This window comes from Pipistrellus hanaki (genome assembly GCF_964339955.1).
Source record: "Pipistrellus hanaki genome assembly, chromosome: 17".
In the NCBI taxonomy this organism is placed as follows: domain Eukaryota; kingdom Metazoa; phylum Chordata; class Mammalia; order Chiroptera; family Vespertilionidae; genus Pipistrellus; species Pipistrellus hanaki.
The window spans coordinates 15156634-15179395 of NC_140519.1; the positions used below are offsets into that span (position 1 = coordinate 15156634).

Sequence of the window (22762 nt, forward strand, 5' to 3'; positions counted from 1 at the left end):
CTCTCTTTAAACAGTGACCACAGTGGCTGGACTGCTTTGCATCATGCTTCCTTGGGCGGGTACACTCAGACCATGAAGGTCATTCTTGACACTAATTTGAGGTGCACAACTGATCAGGTTGATGAAGATGGGGTATGTACTGTGTTCTTCATACCTACCCAGAATCTTTGCGTATAAGAAACTTCAAAAATTGTAAGGAAGTCTTCTTAGCCACCTTTCCTTGCCCTGTTCAGAGCCTTTTATTGGGCTCTTCCTATGCTGACCCTTAGAGAGGAACGTGTGAAAGGGGAACAGAATATGGAGAATGCTGAGGGGTGTGTGTGGAGGACACATCTTCAGTTTCACAGAAATCGGCTTAAGGGTCTGTGTGGACTGATGATAAAGTTTCCACCACTCTGGTGAACTGAGAAAAATGAAGAGGCAAGGGGTAAGTCTTCATAAAACTAAGTGTATTTGATTTGAAGGACTATACTTTATTCTACTAAGATGTTCTTCCTCCTTTGTGTGAGGTTAAGTATTGGATCTAAATTCTTTCATGAAATGATAGAAAATTGCCATTACTTTCTAAAAATGTCTTTAAGTGGCATAACAAAAGATTGGTACCCTTATAGAAGCTCTGACTTAAAAATAAATTTACAAGCCTGTGAAAGTCCAAAATCTGGGAACCACTGCTCTACGAAATGATAAATCTCTCAGAGGTATTTTCTTCTGTGTTCATTGAAGCATCCTCACCCCGATAGCTTGTCCTCGATCCTCCTGGAGTTATTCCACTGCAAAAAACAAGGCAAAACAACCACTTGGAATTCGCATACACCCCACCCCTTCTCCCCACACACGTGCCATGCTTGAACTATAAACTCGATATTTTAAGGATCGATTCTGAACACCAGTTTTAAATTGTATGCATTTTTGGTATTGAATGGTTAGTTTTGTTACTAATTTCTTTTAAGCAGTTCAACAGAGAAACATGGCAGTAAAATAGCCAAGGGGCAATGAGCCACTGTCATCGTCCTGTTTCTGTTCTATTTCCTCTAAAAGAACACGGCGCTGCACTTGGCTGCAAGGGAAGGCCACGCCAAGGCTGCCGCCATCCTCCTGAGCTACGGCGCGGACATCCTGCTGAACCGGCAGCAGGCCTCCTTTCTGCACCTGGCCATTCACAACAAGAGGAAGGAGGTGGTTCTGATGACCATCAGGAACCGAAGGTGTGCTGTCTTCCTGCCCATGGCCTGAGTGTCCCCAGCATGAGGGATAGTTCACAGCCTGAGAGGAAACAGAAAGAGAATAAGCTTCAGCTGTTAATCAACATTTTTGTTGTTGTTAATCCTTACCTGAGGATATTTTTCCATTGATTTTTAGACAGAGTGGAAGGGAGGGAGGGGGAAAAGAGAGAAAGAAACATAGATGTGAGAGAGATTCATTGATTGGTTTCCTACTGCATGAGAGCCCTGACTGGGCTGGGTATCAAACCTGCAACCCAGGTACGTGCCCTTGATCAGAAATCGAACTCACGACTCTTTGGTGCTCAGGTTGACGCTCTAACCCAGGGGTGGGAAACCTTTTTTCTGTTAATGGTCATTTAGATGTTTATCATATTCTCAGGCCATACAAAAGTATCCAACATTTAATTAACTCGCTGCTAACATCTTGGCATGGCCAGACCAAATGATTTTGTGGGCCTTTTATACCTTGCAGACCCTCTGCTATAACCACTGAGAACATCGGCCACTTACATTACGTTTAATGAACTCTTTGGGTGACGGCAGACATTTTGTTTGACGTATCTGGAGCTTGGACCGCCTTCATGGCTGTCTTGGGAGACTCGGGAGTTCAGGCATTGCAGTGTCTGCACCCTTGTCACGGTCAGGCTGGCTCTGCCCTGCCCTATTGTGTACTTCCCTGATACTCTCCTGCCAACAGAACCTCCAAAACTGGATGTTGGTGAAATATTCTCCAAGTTGTTGTGACCAGTGCCATCTTATGAATCTACCTTAACTCCTGGTCTTTTGTGGCAGTGGGTTTTTGAACCAGATTCCCAGGAGCTTTTATAATGAAGTTGGAGAGTGGTTGTCCCACTTCCGGTGCTGAAGTTTTTCTATATAATCACAAGGGCCAGTGTCACCCACTAGTGGACACAGAGGTGAACTATCTCACGGTCCAGGCAGATAAGGCCTTTGTCCATGAGCATGGGACATCCTCGAGATCCCTGGCTGATCATTCTTCTGAAGCACCCATCAACACAAGTGTGCAACTTGAAGTTTTCTACTGATGGTGCAGATAGATGGAGTTGCTGATAAGGTTAACAGAAAATCTGAGTAGTTTTTAGAACTAGTCTCCTATGACATAGATTGGCTCTGGGAGGTAACTTATTGGCTCTTCTTTACTTCCTGTCCTAGATATATTTCCTTTTTGGTATCATAAATATCTTATCCCATCTAACTGGATGGAAAGAAAGAATGGGTGAGACTCTGCAGAGTTCTGGCAGGACTCTGCTTGTTAATATCCTTGACCCATGTTACTTTGTAGTTTAACTCAATACATGATGAATAAATGGATTAGATGTTAAATATCCTGAGCCCAGTACTCTTGTTGCTCTCCCATGTATGTGAATGTATGAATATCTCTACCCAACATGACCAATTTATGATCTCAGGAGGAAAAGAAGGCAAAAGCCTACCTTCTCTAGAAGGCATTTAGAGAAAGAGAAAAGCAATGATAACAACCATCTTGGAATTTGCCCACATTTCTAATTCCCATTAATAGACAAAGATCCTATTCATAGATTCATGTTGGTTCAAATATTGGTTCCATTGGAACCAATTCAGGTTTCTCATAAAGATACAGGCTTGAGTATCAATTGGAAGATTTGTGGTTGTGCCGAACAAAAGAATTAAGACTTGTGTTTTGTGTTATTTTGTTTTACAGATGGGATGAATGTCTTAGGGTTTTCAGTCATAATTCTCCAAGCAACAGATGTCCAGTCATGGAAATGGTAGAATACCTTCCCGAGTGCATGAAAGTAAGCTCTCCAAACAAAACTCCGTCTGGGTATATGCTTGGCATAAAATATAATGTGAGGATTTGCTGTTGTAATCACAACCTAAATAGTAGCAATTTCCATCTTTTAAAAAAGTTTCTAGTTTCCCATAGTACATAAAGGAAGTTGGCCAACAAATATTTAGGACCTATTTGAATTAAAGAATCCTATTAGTTATGTGGAACACAGAAAATATGGGCAACAGAACTTTTTATTCAAATAGTCCAAGTCTAGAGCAGAGATTACTAATGGCAATTGCTGGCTGAACAAATCCTCTAGATGTTTTTACTGGAATGCATGTTATTGTTTCAAATTTGCATTAGTGGATAACATTTAAAACTCAGAGGCCCCACCTTAAATATTTAGATATCTGGCTTCCTGTAAAAATCAGATCTGGTGACTAGGCCTCCCTGCACACAAGGCAGGAATCACTGGGCCAATGCAGCAGCTGCTCTTTTGGGCAAACACCCTCCCGCCTCTCACTCCCGCCTCCTCCTTTTGTATATTCAGTTCTAATGCCTCGTGTTAGTTGCCACATATTGTCCTTGTGCAATTGATTCCCTGGTGGTAGAGTGATATTTCTCTATACTAGTATATACCTCTATCCAAATTGTGAAGAGTAAAAAAGAAGCATCTGGAGAGCCTGCAGTATTTCTCTTTGTATCATTATCGCCCTTGCCCTGGCCAGATTGCTCTAGAAGAATCTAATCAATCCCGGTGCTTAGCGAGCAAGGTACAGAAGCAAACACAGTATCAGTATCAGGCTCCAGCAATGCAGATGGGACTTCGGCCAGAGAAAGACCCCAGGGCTCCACTGGAAGCTGATTAGGGGGAAGAAATGATCACTACAAGGTGCTGGGCAAAGGAATCCTTATGTATCTACATCTTCTCTAGAAGCCCAGAAAGATGCCAAATCTTAGGCAAAACCAGGGGAAAATTTCTTACATTTTAGTAAATGTACTTTGCTTCTCAAAGTGGATGGTATTTTACTGAATCACTTTTATTTCTCAGGTGTGCAGTAGTTAATATTTTATTTTTTTAAATTGGCTCCTGAATGGCATGGGTTATAGTTTATCTTGGAGGTGCAAGAAGCAAAAGAAGGGATGTCTCAGGTATTGTTTTAGAAATGGAATCAAATCCTGTCTCCTATGTACTCTTCTGTCCAGTATCTTAGCCACTTTTCCTCCCACAGGTGCTTTTAGATTGCTGCATGACGCCCTCCACGGAAGACAAATCCTGCCGAGACTACCACGTAAGCTTCTTTTACAGTAACCATTTGACGTTTATTTCATTATAATTCTTTAAAGAATATTAAAAGGATTAGTAGAGTTCCCCAATCTCAAAAGGTGGTAATTATTATGTTCATTTGTCAGATTACTCTATTACCTACTTATGAGATAATTTATCTCTTAGACCCTCATCGGGGTTCTAAGGAATATAAATATTTTATATTTTAATTTTTTAAATAGCATTATTTAGAGTTACTTCTAGTCTTCTATTTTCTTGTACAGTATTGCCTGAAGAATTCAATTCTAAAGGGTGTAAGTGACTATGACTATGAGTTAAAAATCAATGACTATGATTTAAAAATCAATTGAATAACAGCTTCCTAGGATATTTATTTTTTGAAAGAAATATGCAGTAAGTTAATTTACTTTTATTCAGATGACATGACTCAACTTTTATTTGAATCAATTTTCAGCAGAATTGTAGGCTTGTGATTTGTCAAGAACAGTTGTGGGTCTATACTAGACTAAAACTTTTAAAAATTTTATCTCCTATAGATTGAGTATAATTTCAGGTATCTTCAATGTCCATTAGAATTCAAGGGGAAAAATGCACAGGATGTGACCTATGAGCCTCTCCCAATCATCAATGTAAGTCCAGCTTTTCATTATCCAGGTAATTTCTACATGGGCTCTGCAATGTTTTGGTGTTATACTTCAGGAAGGGACCTGGAGAGAATTCCAGATTTATAGTTTTATGTATGACTGTCATGTGGCCCCAACCTTTATTTTTAGAAAAAAGAAGAAAAAAAGTAATAACTTTCCACAATTGCTATAATTTGGTCTCCTTCAAGTTCCACACTCTTGATCACTTTCATCCTCATGGTCATGTTAAACCTGTCCCAACCCAGAATCTAATACACCAGGGACAACATAGGCTGTTCAACTACAGACACATGTTTAAGAGTTTGCTCCAGTGTAAATCAGAGGAAATTGTGGGTAATTACATTTAACAGTCATAGCTTCCAAGTTCAGCTGACCACTGGCCCCTCGGTAAGTTCCAGCTTTCAGAAGCTCTTAGATCCTTCTGGAAGAGTAAATGCAATCAGAGAGCAAGCCCTAAATGCTCAATGTGGACCCAAATTTCCCCGAGAGACTTGTTCTAAACCAGTTCTTATTCCAAAGAGTTCTTGCACATTTCTAGCAGGTGAGGCAATAAAAGCCATGAGGCTGATCTACTTCAGTCTAAACCAGGGTCTCAGAGTCAGGTAACTGCACAGGAAGCAGGTGCCAGGTATGTGATGAGCTCCTGGTGTGAAAGGACATGGCTACTCACTGTTGGTCCGTGTGTTGTTGTTAAATTGCCGGCTCCTGTCTCAGTGGGTGAAGGAGGCTCTGGGGCTTCCTCTTCCATCCTCTTGCTGACATCACTTCCTCTATGAATTCATTGAACAATTAAACATTAATTTTGAGATGGATATTAGTAGTTCCAATAACTCACGAAAACTTATAAAATACAGGCTGATTTAACCACTGTTATATGTACTTTACTATTTAAAATGCTTCCAGAAAGATAAGCCTGGGTTTCTTCAAAGTAAGACCAAGAGTGTAGCTTTTGCTTATTTATCTTAAATGTCCTTTGCAGTTGTAACTTGTATAAGATTGAAAAGCTGATTTCTTCGACTAGTGACAAAGGGAAATAGACAAACTGAATCAAATACTTGCACCTGTATAAAATGTTTCTGTCTAGCGCGTGAGCGCGTGTGTGTGTGTGTTTTAAATATATTCTTGATAGAACTTTGGTTTCTGAAATTTTCTCAAAAAAATAGTTGTTACTTTTGTAATATCAGATAAATTTATAAAACCAGCAAACAAGAAGCTTAGTTTATACTTGATTGCTTCATATGGTTGTATTTTTATGTATTTTTTCTTATTTCTCAGACAATGGTACACCATAACCGCATAGAGCTTCTTAATCATCCTGTGTGCAAAGAATATTTACTTATGAAATGGTGGGTATTAGGTAGTATTTCTTTTGAATAATATCTCCATTAATTTTATTAAAAATCTTCTAAATAGTTATGTTTAAATGGCATTTTCATGTTTGAAAAAGAATGTTTTGAAGGCATGTTTTGGTATTAAAATGATGATGCTGTTTATTTTTTACATTAAATGACATATTTTAGGGTGGGGAGAAGTCACTATATAAGACAATGAGAGGAATTCCTGGATCCTGCAGTTTAGTGGAATTGAATGAGGTGAGGGGTGTGTTCCTGGAAAGAGCCAATATGGAATCAGTAGATATGTGCTAATGTCATGTCGCTGCTCTTCCATTAGTTGGTGAGAGATTTTTAAGTAACTCATGGCTTACTGGGAAGTTGTGATTCCTTTTTTGAAAATTAAAAAATGAATTCGAAGATCTTCTTGGTTCTAAAGTTCAGTGGATTTACCAAATACATCTCTAAGAGAGATCATAACTACTTTTCCCATGGTATCTTAAGGAAATATTTTTGTTAAAATTCCTCAATTATGGTTTACTATTTTTTTGTTTTTCTTTTTGTAGGTTGGCTTATGGGTTTAGAGCCCATCTTATGAACCTAGGATCTTATTGCCTTGGTCTCCTGCCTATGACCTTTCTTGTTGTCAGTATAAAGCCAGGTATGGCTTTCAACTCAACTGGAATCATCAATGAAACTAGTGATAGTTTAGAAATATTAGACACCAAGGTATTTTTTCATTTATTTTCATATTTCAAACTTTTAAAAGAAAAACTTATTAAAAAGTGTGTTTTTTTCTTAAGAATATTATCCCCATTAGAAGTTTGAAATGCCAGGATTTTTATGATTAAAACTAGAATCCCGATGCATGAAAATTCAGGCTAGAATGAGCTTTCCTTTCCTTGGCTGCCAGCACCTCCTTTCCACTCCAGCCCAGCCCCTTTCCATTCAGGCCCTGGAGCTGCCTCTTCCCCCTCCGGGAGCCATCTCTTTCTGCTCAGGCCCTGCCTTCCCATGCTGCCCAGAGGCCCTGAGACACTGGGATGGTACAGAACACCTGTGGTGATGACACAAGTGTCCCACCCCCATCATTTGGCACCTGTGTAATCAAATTAACCACCATCTTTGTTGGGTTAATTTGCATACCACTTTTGATTGGCTGGTGGCATAGAGGGGTACAGTCAATTTACATGTTTCTCTATTATTAGCTAAGACTAGAGGCCTGATGCACAAAATTTGTGCAAGAGTAGGACTTCCTTCCCCTGGCTGCCTGCACTGGCTTCCCTCTGGCACTTGGGACCTGGACTTCCCTCACAGCCCTGGCTTCATCTGGAAGGTCGTCCAGTCTAATTAACATATTACACTTTTATTATTATAGAAACTTTAGGAGAAACTGATAGCATATATGAATAGCCTATGGAATTAATATATGCTAACAGTTTCTCCTAAAGTCCTTTGTGAAGTGAAAAGGACTTTAGGAAAAAAATAAATGGGTCAATAAATGAGTTTATAAATTAATTTAAAGGAATTTACATGTATTAGATCCTAGCTTGAATGCTGAAATAGAAAACTTTAAAATTGGTGTCCAAGAAAGCAGATTTGTGGCTGCCAGGGATTGTGAGTAGAGGGGAGTAGTGCTTAGTGGGTACAGGGTTTTTATTTGGGGTGATGAAGTTATGGAACTAAATGATGATGATGGTGTATAACACTGTGATTGTACTTAATGCCACAGAAGTGTATACATTTAAAAAAAAAATTTCTTCCAAGAATTTTTTTCCTGTGACCATGAAGGGCCATTCTTTCTATCTTTTCTTTTCTTTTCTTTTCTTTTCTTTTCTTTTCTTTTCTTTTCTTTTCTTTTCTTTTCTTTTCTTTCTTTCTTTCTTTCTTTCTTTCTTTCATCTTTTCTTTTCTTTCTTTCTTTCTTTCTTTCTTTTTTTTTTTTTTTTTTTAAATATTTTATTGATTTTTTACAGAAAGGAAGGGAGAGAGATAGAGAGCTAGAAACGTTGATGAGAGAGAAACATCGACCAGCTGCCTCTTGCACATCCCCTATTGGGGATGTGCCTGCAACCAACGTACATGCCTCTGACCAGAATCGAACCTGGGACCTTTCAGTCCACAGACCGATGCTCTACCACTGAGCCAAACTGGTTTCAGCAGAAGTGTACATTTTAAAATTTAAATGTACAGGTGAAATATAAAACTTTCAAAATGATTAATTTTATATTATGTACATTTTATCAGAGTAAAACAATTTTTTGCATAGGTTCATATTTCTTTGGAATTCCATTGGCAATTTCTGAACCTGTCTTAGGACTTACAAAATGACTACGTGTCTTCTTTATATTGGCATCACAGTAATTTTCTGTTTAAAGCAAATATGGATAGTATATAGAAATAAAGCAAAAGGCTAACAAAGTAAATATTTAATAGTGATAATTATTAAGAAATTTGCGCCCTGACCCGTATGGCTCAGTGGATAGAGTGTCGGCCTGGGGACTGAAAGATCCCAGGTTCGATTCCAGTCAAGGGCATGTAGCTTGGTTGCAGGCACATCCCCAGTAGAGGGTGTGCCAGAGGCAGTTGATCGATGTTTCTCTCTCATCAATGTTTCTAACTCTATCTCTTTCCTTGCCTCTCTGTAAAAAAATCAATAAAATATATTTTTAAAACAAGAAATCTGTGTTGTTTTAATGTATGCCCTTGTAAGTGCTTATATTATTCTTTTTTTATTTCAGGACTCATATCCTATAAAAGTTTGTATGATTTTAGTTTTTTTATCAAGCTTATTTGGATATTGCAAAGAACTGGTCCAAATTTTCCAACAGGTAAACAATACATTTTGTATCTCTAAAATTGGAAATATTTTAATATGCAGAATGCAAATTAATTTAGTAAATATTTTAATATGCAGAATAAATATTTCAATGTCAGAACAAAATCATATACCTGGACAAATGTATAGATTGGAAACATCAAAGATAAACTTCTCCAGATGTAGAAATTGTGAAGTGTTAGATACACTCCAAGCCCTGGACAGTGTCTGTTGACACACCTGAAGCCAAGTTGGTCCAAACTGACAAGTCCATGTGGGTCTGTCTGGCTATACATGACTTTTCTGTGTTTTCTCTGATAGCGACTTAATATTCTGCTGACATAAAAGTGAGATTTGAATTTAATAATTTTGAATGTAACTTTATAAAGAGCTTACTTGGGCCAAGACTCTATTGCAAATGTGTTTTGTTTTTTATTCCTTTTTTAAAAAGGAATACTTTATTGAATAAAATTTCAAATTATAATAAAATTGGGGAAATTTTTAGCATACTTTTACTTTCTACTCTACTTTTTAAAATGGATGAACCAAGTACAAATCAGATACAAGGATTATGTAAATTCCCTGTAGGCCCATACTTGGGTTGATAAATGGCATCAGTCTTTTAGTATTCATTTTTGGGGTATACTTTTTGAGCATGTTACTTTCTGTGTTTTATATCTTTTACACAATACCTCATTTTCTATGGAAATGTACCTCACTATGTAATATGAGCACCTGAGTATTTTCATGATGATAATAGTGCTTTGGATTTGTTTTTTATATACGTTGCCAAGTACTTTTATCTAGATACACTGAGTGGCCATATTATTATGATCTCTGAATGCCTCTATACGTTTCTGGGCTTTCCTCATAGAGTCCACTCCATCTTAAGGAGAACTCTGGGGGTGGAGGTCTGGTGCATGAATTTGTGCATGGGTGAGGTCTGGCCAGCCTGGCCAAAGGGACATGGGTGGTTGGCCAGCTTGCCTGCTGATCGAATTCCTGGTTGAGGGGACAATTTGCATATTAGCCTTTTATTATATCGGATATATATTGAGTGGCCAGTTTATTATGCATTTAGAGATCATAATAATCTGGCCATTCAGTGTATATAAAAGCCTAAGTAACTGGTAGCTATGATGCACACTGACTACTGGGGGCTCAATGCACAGACATGGAAACATGGAACAGACTGATGAATCTCAGAGGGGAGGGAAAAGCGGTAAGGCAGGAAGAGATTAACCAAAGATCTTATATGCATACTAGAGGCCTGTACATGGATTCGTGCACCAGTGGATCTCTCACCTTGGCTTGCGGGGATTGGTCGGAAACTAGCAGTCTGACATCCCCCAAAGGGTCTCAGATTAAGAGATGGGAGAGGCCAGGCAGAGGGACCCCTCTAGTCTTATAATATTGAGTCTTCCTATTCATTACTATGGAATGCCTCTCCATTTATTTAGTTCTTAAATTTCATTTATCAGAGTTTTGAAGTTTTCTTCATATAGATATATATGTTTTATTAGGTTTATACCTAAGTATTTCATTTTTGGGAGTGCTAATGTAAATAATATTGTGTTTTTTATTTCCAGTTCCACTTGTTCATTGCTGGTATTTAGGAAAGAAATTGAGATTTGCATAGTAATCCGTATCCTGCAACTTTGCTATAATTTATTAGATCTAGAAGTTTTTGTCAAGTATCTTGTATTTTCTACATAGATGATCATGTCATCTACAAACAAAGACAATTCAATTTTCTCATCCCACTCTAAATACATATTATTTTCTGTCTTATTGTACTTTTAAAGTACAATGTTGAAAAGGACTGGTGGTAAAGAATATCCTTGCTATGTATGTACATAGTTTCAGGAAATTGTCACAATTTTGAGAGTTAGACTGTATTTCTCTATTGTATGTTAAATTATTTAGGGCATATTATGTAATATCTCTTGCCATTTTCAGACATGAAAACTACAGATTTGGTCTCCACATTTTCTTATTGATAATGGCCTATTCTACATGACATCTTTAAGAATATTTAGAAAATACACCAAATCGGCATGGTATTTTAGTCTTAGCACAGGTCTCAAAACACCTTAGAATCAGAATTAGTTGCTTTGTATCCTAGGAATTCCACATGCATGTCTATATACAGGCAGAAAGGAATTATGAAGCCAACCTGCATCCCTCCACCACAAGAGTTTTCCTTAAGATGGAGTGGACTCTATGGGGAAAGCCCAGAAACTTGTAGAGGCATCAGACTGCCTAGGTGCCTGGTCAATAGAAGAGGCTGGGCCACCTCCAACAATGATACGGACTCAGAGCACAGTTCAGTTCAGAGTGGCAGGAGCTGGCTCCTTGGTCCTAAATTCCCAGCTGCAACCAAAAACTCTTTAAAAAAAAAAAAAAAAAAAAAAAAATATATATATATATATATATATATATATATATATATATATATATATTATTGATTTTGTACAGAGAGGAAGGGAGAGAGATAGAGAGTTAGAAACATCGATGAGAGAGAGTCATCAATCAGCTGCCTCTTGCACAGCCCCTACTGGGGATGTGCCCGCAACCAGGGTACATGCCCCTGACCGCAATCGAACCCGGGACCTTTCAGTCCCCAAGCCGACGCTCTATCCATTGAGCCAAACCGGTTTCGGCCAAAAACTCTTATAGCTCATTACAAATATATACCTATCCATAAGATGTCATGTCTTGATCTCTACATGGGATAATTCTTCATTCTTTCCAACCCCAGAAAAGGAATTACTTATTGGATCATAACAATGGAACTGAATGGATTATCTACACAACGAGCATCATTTTCGTGTCGCCCTTGTTCATCAGTATACCAGCTCACGTGCAGTGGCAATGCGGAGCAATTGCCATTTACTGCTATTGGATGAACTTCTTACTGTATCTTCAGAGGTAAAACTGAATTCAATGACTTCTATATCCTTTAAACGTCCTTTAGGCATGTTTAATATGAAAAGAGAACTATTATAAATCCCATAAACATATAGCTGGCTTATTCCTTTTCCAATGTTGTAAACTGTGAAGATTTCTTTTATATTATTAAGGAAAAGGGGAGGGAGGTTTGGAGTTCAGAGTTTAGACCAGGTATCTCTCAACCTTGGCACTACTGAAATTTGGGACCAGATAATTTTTGTTGTGGGGCTCTGTCTTATGCACTGTAGGATGTTTAGTACCATCTCTGGTCTCTCTCTCCTAGAAACCAGTAGTAACTGTCCCCTACCCGTGTGACAATAAAAAATTTCTCCAGATAATTGCCAGTTATTCTCTGGGTGGAAATCACCTCGAATCAAGAACTACCAGTCTGGTCAAATCTAGATTAAACGTGGGAGTAAATGGGTATAAAAGTATTGGCTATTCTTGTTTTGCCTTATTTATCATTTGATAATTATTTACTTTAGATTAAAACAATTAAAAGGAAGTGTTAGGTATGGGGAGTAAAAGTGATAGGAGGGAAAATTGTCAACCCCCGGAACTCTTAATTCTAGAGGGGAAAGAATGACCGGGCTCCCCTACCTCCCACACTTGCTAATGTGGAGTTAAATGTGTGATTTCAGCCTGGCCAGGTGGCTCAGTTCTTTGCAGCATCGTCCTATACACCAAAAGGTTGCTGTTTTGATTCCCAGTCAGGGCACGTGCCTGGGTTTCTGGTTCAATCCTATGTATGTTTCTCTCTCCCATCAATGTTTATCTCTCTTTCTCTCTGTCTCTCTCTAAACATATCCTCAGGTGAGGATTTTTTAAAATGTTATTTCACACCATCTTTACAATAACAAGAGGTAAATGTTATTTACTCATAGTTTACAAAAGAAGCAGTTGAGGCACTGAGTCAGTAACTTGCCCAAGATCTCAGCTGGTAAGTCAGATGTCCTCATTTTACCAAAGTCAGTCCAACCCCGGGTCTACCATAGGTCTGCATTGCTGTTCTGAGCACAGTGCAGTAGGGCTGAGCCCTGCTCCCCGTGCCCCCTCTCCTCCTCCCCCCTCCCCTCACTCCCCCTAGCCCTGGAAAGGACTAGATTTGGTAGAAAGAGCACTGACCTGGAAGGCAAGAGGCATCCACACAGGTCCAGGCAGTGCCACTCTTTGGCTTTGTCACTATTAGTGACCTGAGCAAGCTCCTGGATGTCTCTAGAAACTGAGCTTCTACGTCCTCTGATGTCCCTTTCAGCTTTAAAATCTTGTGACTCCCCTTTTAACAGGGTGTCTTGTCAAAGGGAAAGTACTAGTTTGTGATCAGAAGACACCCATTATCTAACCAGACATTTCACAATGTAGGTTGCTGGGGAGACACAGGAAAGTGTAGGGAGCTACAGGATGGGAGAGTGAAGCATGGGTATGTATGTGCCCGCAACAGTGCCTCCAGGAGCGTGAGCTCATTTCATCACTCCCCACCAAGGCACCACACAACTCGTCTCTCTCATCCCCTCATCAGCTGATAGCAGCATCTTGGCTACTGGGAAGTGATGATTTCTCTCTCCTAATTTGGCAAGTGGTAAAACAACAAAAGATAAAACATTAACAAGAAGGGAAAAGAAAAAAGGCAGATAGTGTGAGTGGATTGAAAGTAAGACTTGACTCTTCATGAATTATCTCATTTTGGAAAGTAACTGGCCTTAGTTATCTCATTTGTGGAAACTAGTGCCTAATGCATGATAAATATTGACCCTGAATGAAATACACTGGGCCAGAAGAATGATAAATGTATTTTTTTCCTGCAAGGTTTTTTAAAATTTTTAAAAATTTTTTTCTTTATCGATTAAGGTATTATTTATGTATGTGTAATAATCTATTGCCTCTCCCCCAGCACACACCGTCACTCCCCTACTGTCTGTGTCTATTGGTTATGCTTAAATGCATGCATGCATGTCCTTTTGTTGATCTCTATCCCTCCCCCAACCTTCCCCTGCCTTCCCTCTGAGGTTTGACAGTCTGTTAGATGCTTCTCTGTCTCTGGACTATTTTTGTTCATCAGTTTATGTTGTTCATTATATTCCACAAATGAGTGAGATAATGTGATATTTATATTTCTCTGACTGGCTTATTTCACTTAGCATAATGCTCTCTAGGCCATCCATGCTATTGCAAATGGTAGGAGTTCCTTCTTTTTACAGCAGTGTAGTATTCCATTGTGTAGATGTACCACAGTTTTTTAATCCACTCATCTACTTCCAGGTCTTAGCTATGGTGAATTGTGCTGCTATGAACATAGAGGTGCATATATTCTTTCTGATCGGTGTTTCTGATTTCTTGGGATATATTCTTATAAGTGGGATTACTGGGTCAAATGGGAGTTCCATTTGGGAAAAAAAAAGTGAATAAATATTTTATTTTTTCAAATCTTCCTAGATTTGAGAACTGTGGGATTTTCATCGTTATGTTGGAAGTAATTATGAAGACTTTGTTGAGATCCACAGTCGTGTTTATCTTCCTCCTTTTGGCCTTTGGACTCAGCTTTTATGTCCTCCTCAGTATACAGGTGAGGAGCTGTGCCTGTGGTTCATTTTGTTGCTGTAAATATTGGGGGTATATATTTATACTGAAGTCTCAGTGGTATATAAAATCAATGGTAGCACAACAATATTTGAATACTTTCATTTTATCTGATATAGTGGCATTCAAATGATTTTCACTGCTTTATTACATGACTTTTTTTTTTCCATTGTCAAAACGTTTATGTGTTATGCACAATGATTTGTGTGCAGAAAAGATCATTTTGATGACTTTGCCATCAGTTTATTGGTAGTTTTTATCCTTGTATTTTAGCAGCTGTAGTCCTATGACTTTAAAAATATTTTAAATGGGATTTTTATCATTTTGCTCTCCAGGAACCATTTTTCATTATATGCATTTTGCATTTCATGGTTCCCTTCCCGTCTCTCCTCAGGACGCTTTCAGCACTCCAGTGCTTTCCATAATCCAGACCTTCAGCATGATGCTAGGAGACATTAATTATCGCGATGCCTTCCTAGAGCCGTTTCTGAGAAATGAACTGGCGTATCCACTTCTGTCCTTTATACAGCTTATTTCCTTCACAATGTTTGTTCCAATCGTCCTCATGAATTTACTTGTAAGTAATGTATCCCTGAATTTCCTGTTTTTTGATCATTTGAGGCATTTTGCAGTAATTGTTCGGATCCTCCTCCATCTCCCTCCAAGAAGGGAAAAAGGGACACCTGTGAAATCCATCCTTTCACTTAGGCCTGTGTGTGCCGGGCACAACGTGGGGCCCACGGGATGCAAAGATGCATTCACTTGGCAAATGCTTATCAAGAAACTCCGAAGTGATCCAGACACTCACCCAGGTGCTGGGACACAGAGGTAACAAGACAGATGAATACCCAGCCCTACATGATTATAAACTAGTCATGAAGTTAAGCAGTAAACAGATAAGTATGCAGCATGATGTCTTGGGGGTGATAAATGCTATGAAGAAGTACAAGGCAGAATATGGATATAAAGATGAATGGTGGGTGCTGCTTTGGGGTTGCTGGGAGCAGGGTAAGGCAAAGGTTAGGCAGAGACCTTCATGGAGTGAAGGAGGAAGAACGCATCTCTTTAATCTCTCATGGACCAGAGATTTAAGTGTGGGATGAGGGGTGAAAGGTATTTGCGACATTCAGATGCCCCTGCTATAAAGCCAGAGGCTGGCTGCCCCAGCAGATATGGACATGTCCTTGCCTTTCCACAGAGGACCTGTCCAGCCCCGAGCACCCTGGCTGGTGCAGGCAGGAATGCATCCCAGGTCCATGGAGAGTCCTAGCCGGCATTACAGGGCACGTTTTTTCCTTACAGTTTACTCGAATGTGCACATTGTCCACACACATTTTTGGAGCCTGATTATGCACCAGGGACTGTGCTGGGCAGTATTCCCAAAAAGAAAAAATAATAATATAGACTACTTAATGTTTTGATTCACTTACTTGGTACAACTCCAGTTTTATTTTGGTGACATAGAAAAATAAAAGAGGGCAACTAAGAATAATGAAGAAGCCCACATTCGTCTCTCAGACTCACTTCCGTTCGGAAGCCCATTCTCAGAGGAGAACCTGGGTTAGCAGTAGTTCAGGTCGGTGCCACCCTCAGATCTGCATGGCCAGCACAGTGAGCTTCACTACCTGCTTGTCCCAGGGCAAAATCAGACCCACAGGGCCAAGACTGACACTGTTCTCCTTCCTCAGACTGACTCCGATTCTCCACCTACCCAGCCCCTTTTCCTCACTCCTGCCATAAAATACACGTTTGCCCCTTCCCCCTACTTCCTCTTAGCTCGCGCCCTCATGGTGCCTCATCCCCACTGCTGCGAAGGCTGAAGAGTTCCTCCATCTCATCTCATTTCTCTGTCTAATCCTTCCTACAAATTATCACCACAGTCATGCCCTGATCATGAAAAAGTGGGCCCGTCAGTCTCTTTCAATTATATTTCTATGACTTCTAAAGCTTCAGTCCTTAAGCTCCACACACAAGATCCTCATGATCTGAATCCGACCCAGATTTCACCCAACTCCCTGCTGTCTGCGGGTGTTATCCAGACACGCTGCAGCATGCACAGTCCCTGGGTGTGCCAGGCTTTCCTCCTGCCTCCTGGGTTCTGCTCTTCCGTTTCCTGGAAAACCCCCACCTTGATTAACTCTTTTTAAGCTTTCAACGTTCTGGCCAAGCATCATCTCTGCTGGGCAGACTTTCTTAGCCAGCTACCCCACCCAATCACCGGAGTCTGTTACCATAGTTTTGAGGACACAAATCAGAGGAAGACAATAATAAAACCTACTTCCTAAGTTATTGTGAGACTGAAATGAGCTAGTATGAAGAATTTAAAACATATATGCATTCAATTAGTGTTAGCTACTATTAAATATTAATAGTATTTGATTAATATTTAATATTAATATATTGCTTATTTTAATTAGTAAATTGTGAGGCTTACAAGCTTATAACTTGTATTAATAAATTATGGGACACACAGCTCAGCAGACTCAGGCTTAGATGTCTTCAGAGCCAGGCAAGTACCTCTGATGTAAGATCTAAGCCAGAGAGACTTCACATTATAGGATTTGCAAATTAATAACAGAAAACATTATTCTGCCAGATAAAAGCTACTTGCAGACTGTATTTGTACACCTGGAATATGCTTTCACTGCTCATTCATTCAGCAGCTCTTTTTGTGTGCCTACTATGTGTCCTGTGCCATTCTATGCACTGGGCATAGAGTGGTAACCTGGACGGATAGACAGAGCCCTTTCTGCTGGAGTTTACTTGACTGTGAGCTGCTCTGGCCTCAGCAAGCAGGGGGTGGGGTCAGCAGAGGCAGGTCCTGAGTGTCTCACAGTGGAAGAGTGAGTTAACTTGGACTCAGTAGAACTGAGCTGACAACTTCCCTCACCTAATTCTACCCAGCCATGGATTTGTAGGAGGGTTTGTTTTTACCAGGCCTCAAGCACCCTTAAAGTGTCCCTGTTCCTGCCAAACATATATAATATGTAAATCTCTTCATCCCCTCATCTTAATGTTTTAACTTTCCTATGTTGTCCACCTAGATGCTAGACTCCTGCAGTTCCAGGCATTTGATATCACATCACTCCTGGCTCCCTCCAAAAGAACATATTTTTACTTGAAATTAAAATGAATTTCAGGTTAATTTTTATGTCTTAACTTTTCACAATAACTCAATTACTGGACCCACCACAGTGGCCACCGCTGTTAAGAGTTATACAGGCTTCACGGCTCTCCATGGGTTGTGGGAGCAAAGTGTTCAAGGGCCCTGCTGGTGAATTCCATGCCACTCTGGCAGCATCCAGGGAGATGGTAAGTGCATTCTGACGTGAGCCATGTCGCTGGTTGTGATTCAATGCCGTGTTGTGCTTCAGATTGGTTTGGCAGTCGGGGACATTGCCGAGGTCCAGAAGCACGCCCTGCTGAAGAGGATTGCCATGCAGGTGAGTGTCCTCAGCACCACGCAAACCGTTCACATGCAGGCTAGCTGAGTCCTGAGAACAGCTGCTGAGCCTGGGCGTTTTCTGAGTGCCGTGCCTGCTGTGCATGTTCTCTGGTGCACTTGTGGTCCCCAGAGAATGAAAATGAAAAATATATATATATATCCTACAATAATCTCAGCAGAAGAATTGAGAAATTGCCTAAGCCTCTCTTGAGGTCAACCAGGTAGCTAGCCGTTATCACGCTGGTGGGTGTGGTGAAAGGTAGGGGCAGGTGACCAGCTGCCAGGGGCCAAGGAAACAGACCCCCCCCCCCCCCTCCAGCAGTCAGTGACACAGCAGTCAGTGTTCAGTAGATATGCTAACACTTTGGTCTGTGCAGTGTGAAAATTCCAGCTACTACTGAATGATCCCTATCGATAAATCCAATATGTGCTTTAGGTGGAACTCCATACCAACTTAGAGAAGAAGCTGCCTCTCTGGTTCCTACGCCAAGTGGATCAGAAGTCCATCATCGTCTATCCCAACAGAGCCAGATACAGCCGTGGGTTACTAGTAAGTACATGGAACAAACATGGCATAGACAGTGCGACACTGCTTCATTGTGTATCCCAAAGGGTGCCTTTTCATTTTTTCATTTTTATTTATTTACATATATATATATATATATATATATATATATATATATATATATATTATTTCAGAGAGGAAGAGAGAGAGAGAAATGTCAGTGATGAGAGAGAATCACCCATCAGCTGCCTCCTGCACACCCCCTACTGGAGATCGAGCCCACAACCTGGGCATGTGTCCTGGCTGGCAATCAAACTGGGACTTCCTGGTTCATAGGTCTACGCTCAACCACGGAGCCACATCAACCAGGCCCTTTTTACACACCTTGAGTCACTCTGCCTGTGGGAAACAAATAAGCTTGTTTAAAAGCCGGGATCAGGCCAGGATGAGAAAATGATGGGCAGTGTAGTGGCCTGTCTCCAAGTGGCTCAGCTACAGCTTCAGTGTTAAACATGTGCCAAGTCCCCCTGAGAACACTTGGTGGGTGTACTGTTTAAGTATCCTTTTTGCAATGCAGGTGTGCTGTTTTTCCTAACCACATATCACTTACATATATGTGCAGATTTATGTATGTGTGTGTCTATGTGCCTATATAGAACACACGTGTACATATTCACAGATACATACCCATGGAGTATATATATAGAAAATACACAGAGATTAATCCAGTCCATCTATACTAATAAAAGGGTAATATGCTAATTAGACCAAACAACCTTCCAGATATCTTCCTGGACAAAGCTGTGGTGGCGGCGGCCAAGGCAGAAGCGGTTAGGAGCGATCAGACCAGCAGGAGATCTGTTAGGGGGTGATCAGGCTGGCAGGCAATCAGGCTGGCATGCAGATGAGTGGTTAGGAGCTAGTGGTCCCATATTGTGAAAGGGATGTCCGACTGCCGGTTCGGGCCTAAACGGGCAGTTAGACATCCCCCAAGTGGTCCCTGATTGGAGAGGGTGCAGGCAGGCCTGAGAAACCACCCCCTATACCCATGTCCAAATTTCGTCCACTGGGCCTCTAGTTGTATTATAATGGGAAAGGGACTATACTAAGAGTCAGAAGTACTGGATGCTAATCTTAACCATCCCTGGGCTCCCTCTCTATGAATATTCTTTCTGAGTTCTTTGTAGATTAAGTTGCCATTGTGTAGTCATAACATGACACAGGAAACCTAAATGTCAGCCTATGCTTTATTCTGACTACACTATCGCCCTATCTGATTTCACTCACATCTATGGTTGCAATTGCCACCTAACACAGGAGCTCAGTGATTGATTTCTCTGGACTATAGCTCTTCTGTGCATTCTGGGCCCCTGTATCCAGCTGTTGACTTGACATCTTTCCTGGTGTGTCTGAAGTTCCTGAAATTCAGCATGTTCAAAACAAACTTACAAAACAAGTTCATGCCTTTCATTCTTCCCACGAATCACTCCCTCCCAACATCCCCTACAGGGAAAGGGTGGAAAAGCCTATCCTTCTCCAAAGTTCCTTATGTCAGTTGACATCCACACCATTTGCCTGTGCAGATGGCAGCCTTGACATCACTCCTCCCTCTTCCTATCCTCTCGCTTCAGTCAATCACAGGTTTAGGCCATCAGACTTCCTGGGTGGTCTCCTCTTGCCTGGACTCCTAGAATTACCTCACTCCTGGTCATTTCACATCTGCCCTTGATCCTCTCTAGTTCACCAATCATTTAAAGATCCTACATTTTTAAAATATTAAAATAGCATTTCAGAAATGTCCCCATGTGAAATTCAGTTGTGTCCCATACGATGCTGAGCAGTTTGAGAGAAATAGCTTATATTGTGTGAAATACCACCACTTATTTTGTTGTTGTTAATCCTCACCTGAGGATATTTTCTCTATTGCTTTTCAGAGGAAGTGGGAGGCAGAGAGAGAGGAGGAGAGAGAAACACCAATTTGAGAGAGACACATAGCCCCATAACCTCCTGCATATGCCCCAGTAGCTCTGATGTAACCTGCAACCCAGGCTGTACCCTCGACCTGGAATTGAACCCAAGACCCTTCAGTGCACACAGCACTCCAGTCACTGAGCAACACAGGCCAGGGTGAAATACTGCCACTTACGGTGGACATTTTTCATGAGAATTTCCCCATGAAAATTATTCACTTAAACCTTTTCCTAATCAATCCTCCACTCCAGTTTACCCCTTCTTTTGGATTATTTATATATCCTGTACTTTGCTTTGTTATGTGTATAATTTTGTTTTACAGCTCTTTGCATGTCTATCTTTCTCAACAGACTGTGAGCTCCTTGAGGGCATGGCTATCGTTAGATATCTGTGCGAGTGTGCCCTGGTTCAGAAGCTGAATTATGGCACATGTTCAAGAAATAGTTCCCGAATTGAGTTTAATGTGAATAACTATTCATCTTTTATCCCACAGTGCATATTTCATCAAATATTTTGCACCCAAGAAGTAAGACAAGAAATACCAAATGCGGATACAGCATTAGAAGTAGAAATAATGAAGCAGAAATACCGGTACATATTTCTTCTTTTATCTGTATTTGAGAAACTCAGAATTCTTAACTAATGATGCATGATAAAGGGTTACACTGTATATTTGTGCTTATGTTCTGTATTAAAGCATGCTTTAGCTCCCTGATGCTGCCAGGGGATTGGGAATCATGAGTTTCTGAATTCCCCAATAACTTATTTGCTGCTACTCACCCAGCAGTATCCTGGGTGCATGCATCCCTCATGAGCCATCTCCCATCACACATCAAAGCTCTGAAAGACTGGGAGGCTCCCAGGAGCAGATGCATAGTGTACAGTGGTTAAGTGCAAGGACTGTGGGGTTCATTTACCTGAGTTCAAGGCACTTAACCTTTCTGTGCAACAGTATGTTAATCTTTAAAATGGAAACTGAAACAAACCAGCCGTGAACCAAGAGTATAACTGTAGTAAAATCGCTTATACTTTGACAATATGTGTTCCTGACCAGGATTCTGAGCGTCCAGAGGCTGTAACCTGAGCACAGGTAACCCGACACCTGTTAGCACTCTGGTCCCCAGGCCTTGTGCATGTGGAGGGCTGAAATAAACTCATGAAACCTGTGTGTCCCTTTAGGCTGAAGGACGTGACTTCTCTTCTGGAAAAACAGCACGAGCTTATTAAACTCATCATTCAGAAGATGGAAATCATCTCGGAGACAGAGGACGAAGATAACCACAGTTCTTTCCAAGACCGGTATAAGAGAGAGCAGATGGAGCAAAAAAACAGCAAGTGGAATTCTGTGCTGAAAGCAGTGAGGGCCCGCACACAGAACCCTTAGCAGGAGTCACCCTTCTCAGTGGGCTTCCTGCCTCTGCATCCCCTGCATATTAACACACACGCGCAGATATACACGCTGATATCCAGTGTGGAGAGGAAAAAGCAGAAAGCTGATTCTGTTTCCCTCCCTCTGAAACCACATCCTGTGTAGAAGTAAACTATCTCCTTCTAATCACATTTTCTGCCAGTCCCTCTGCATTGGGAATATCCTTGCTGATATGTTCAAGTTGGACTTTACCTCTCACTATTTGAATGGGTGGAAAGTGATTTGCTAGAACATGCATTTTTGATGATAAGGAGTAATAAATGCAACTGCTGAGCTAGAATGCAAATGTCAATACTAGGGTCTTGCTCGATAATTATGATAATTATATAATATGTAATGCATTAGACAGTGAAGAGTCGCCTTTGCTGCTTCCATTTGGTATACTCTTTTGTGTTGGGAGATCCTGTGGGTGGAACCCTGTGTGCTCTGCTCTGATCGTAATAAACGGCCCCACCCTTCTGCTCCCAGCACACCTGATGCCACTCTGAGTTGAGGCTCAGATCCACAGGCCTTGTGATATGCATGACTTTTACTACAGATAGCATGTGTTATTTCTGTATTTTTGTTTCTTACTTATCATAATAAATGTAAAACCTATACAGTGACTTCAGTGATTATTGTGAGATGTCCATTGCATTTAGTTTTTTTGAGATTTGTAAAAATGCCTCCATCACATACGCCCTTTTCTCTTTTGATGTCCAGTGTCAGACACAGGCCTCTTCAGTCATCTTTTCAAGGTGCTTCTCTCTTTTTAAAAAAATATAAACAATGGTTCTGGAGGCGAGGAGTCCTGGATGAGGGTGTC

The 22762-nt window shown here is 40.6% G+C and overlaps 1 protein-coding gene across 1 annotated transcript in view; it reads left to right on the top strand.

The window, feature by feature from the left end:
• The window catches only part of TRPA1 (transient receptor potential cation channel subfamily A member 1), a gene marked incomplete at its 5' end in the record, with an annotated part of 43042 nt that extends 20487 nt beyond the window's left edge, over positions 1 to 22555 (top strand). The window contains 17 exon segments of the mRNA XM_084865030.1: positions 15 to 132; positions 340 to 386; positions 388 to 427; positions 1039 to 1205; positions 2926 to 3019; positions 4230 to 4289; positions 4822 to 4914; positions 6205 to 6275; positions 6827 to 6989; positions 9002 to 9091; positions 11840 to 12009; positions 14464 to 14593; positions 15002 to 15184; positions 17982 to 18050; positions 18489 to 18602; positions 21022 to 21119; positions 21708 to 22555. Coding sequence (XP_084721156.1) covers positions 15 to 132; positions 340 to 386; positions 388 to 427; positions 1039 to 1205; positions 2926 to 3019; positions 4230 to 4289; positions 4822 to 4914; positions 6205 to 6275; positions 6827 to 6989; positions 9002 to 9091; positions 11840 to 12009; positions 14464 to 14593; positions 15002 to 15184; positions 17982 to 18050; positions 18489 to 18602; positions 21022 to 21119; positions 21708 to 21912 — 1912 coding nt within the window. The 3' untranslated portion in view covers positions 21913 to 22555.
• Positions 22556 to 22762: the final 207 nt, after the last annotated feature.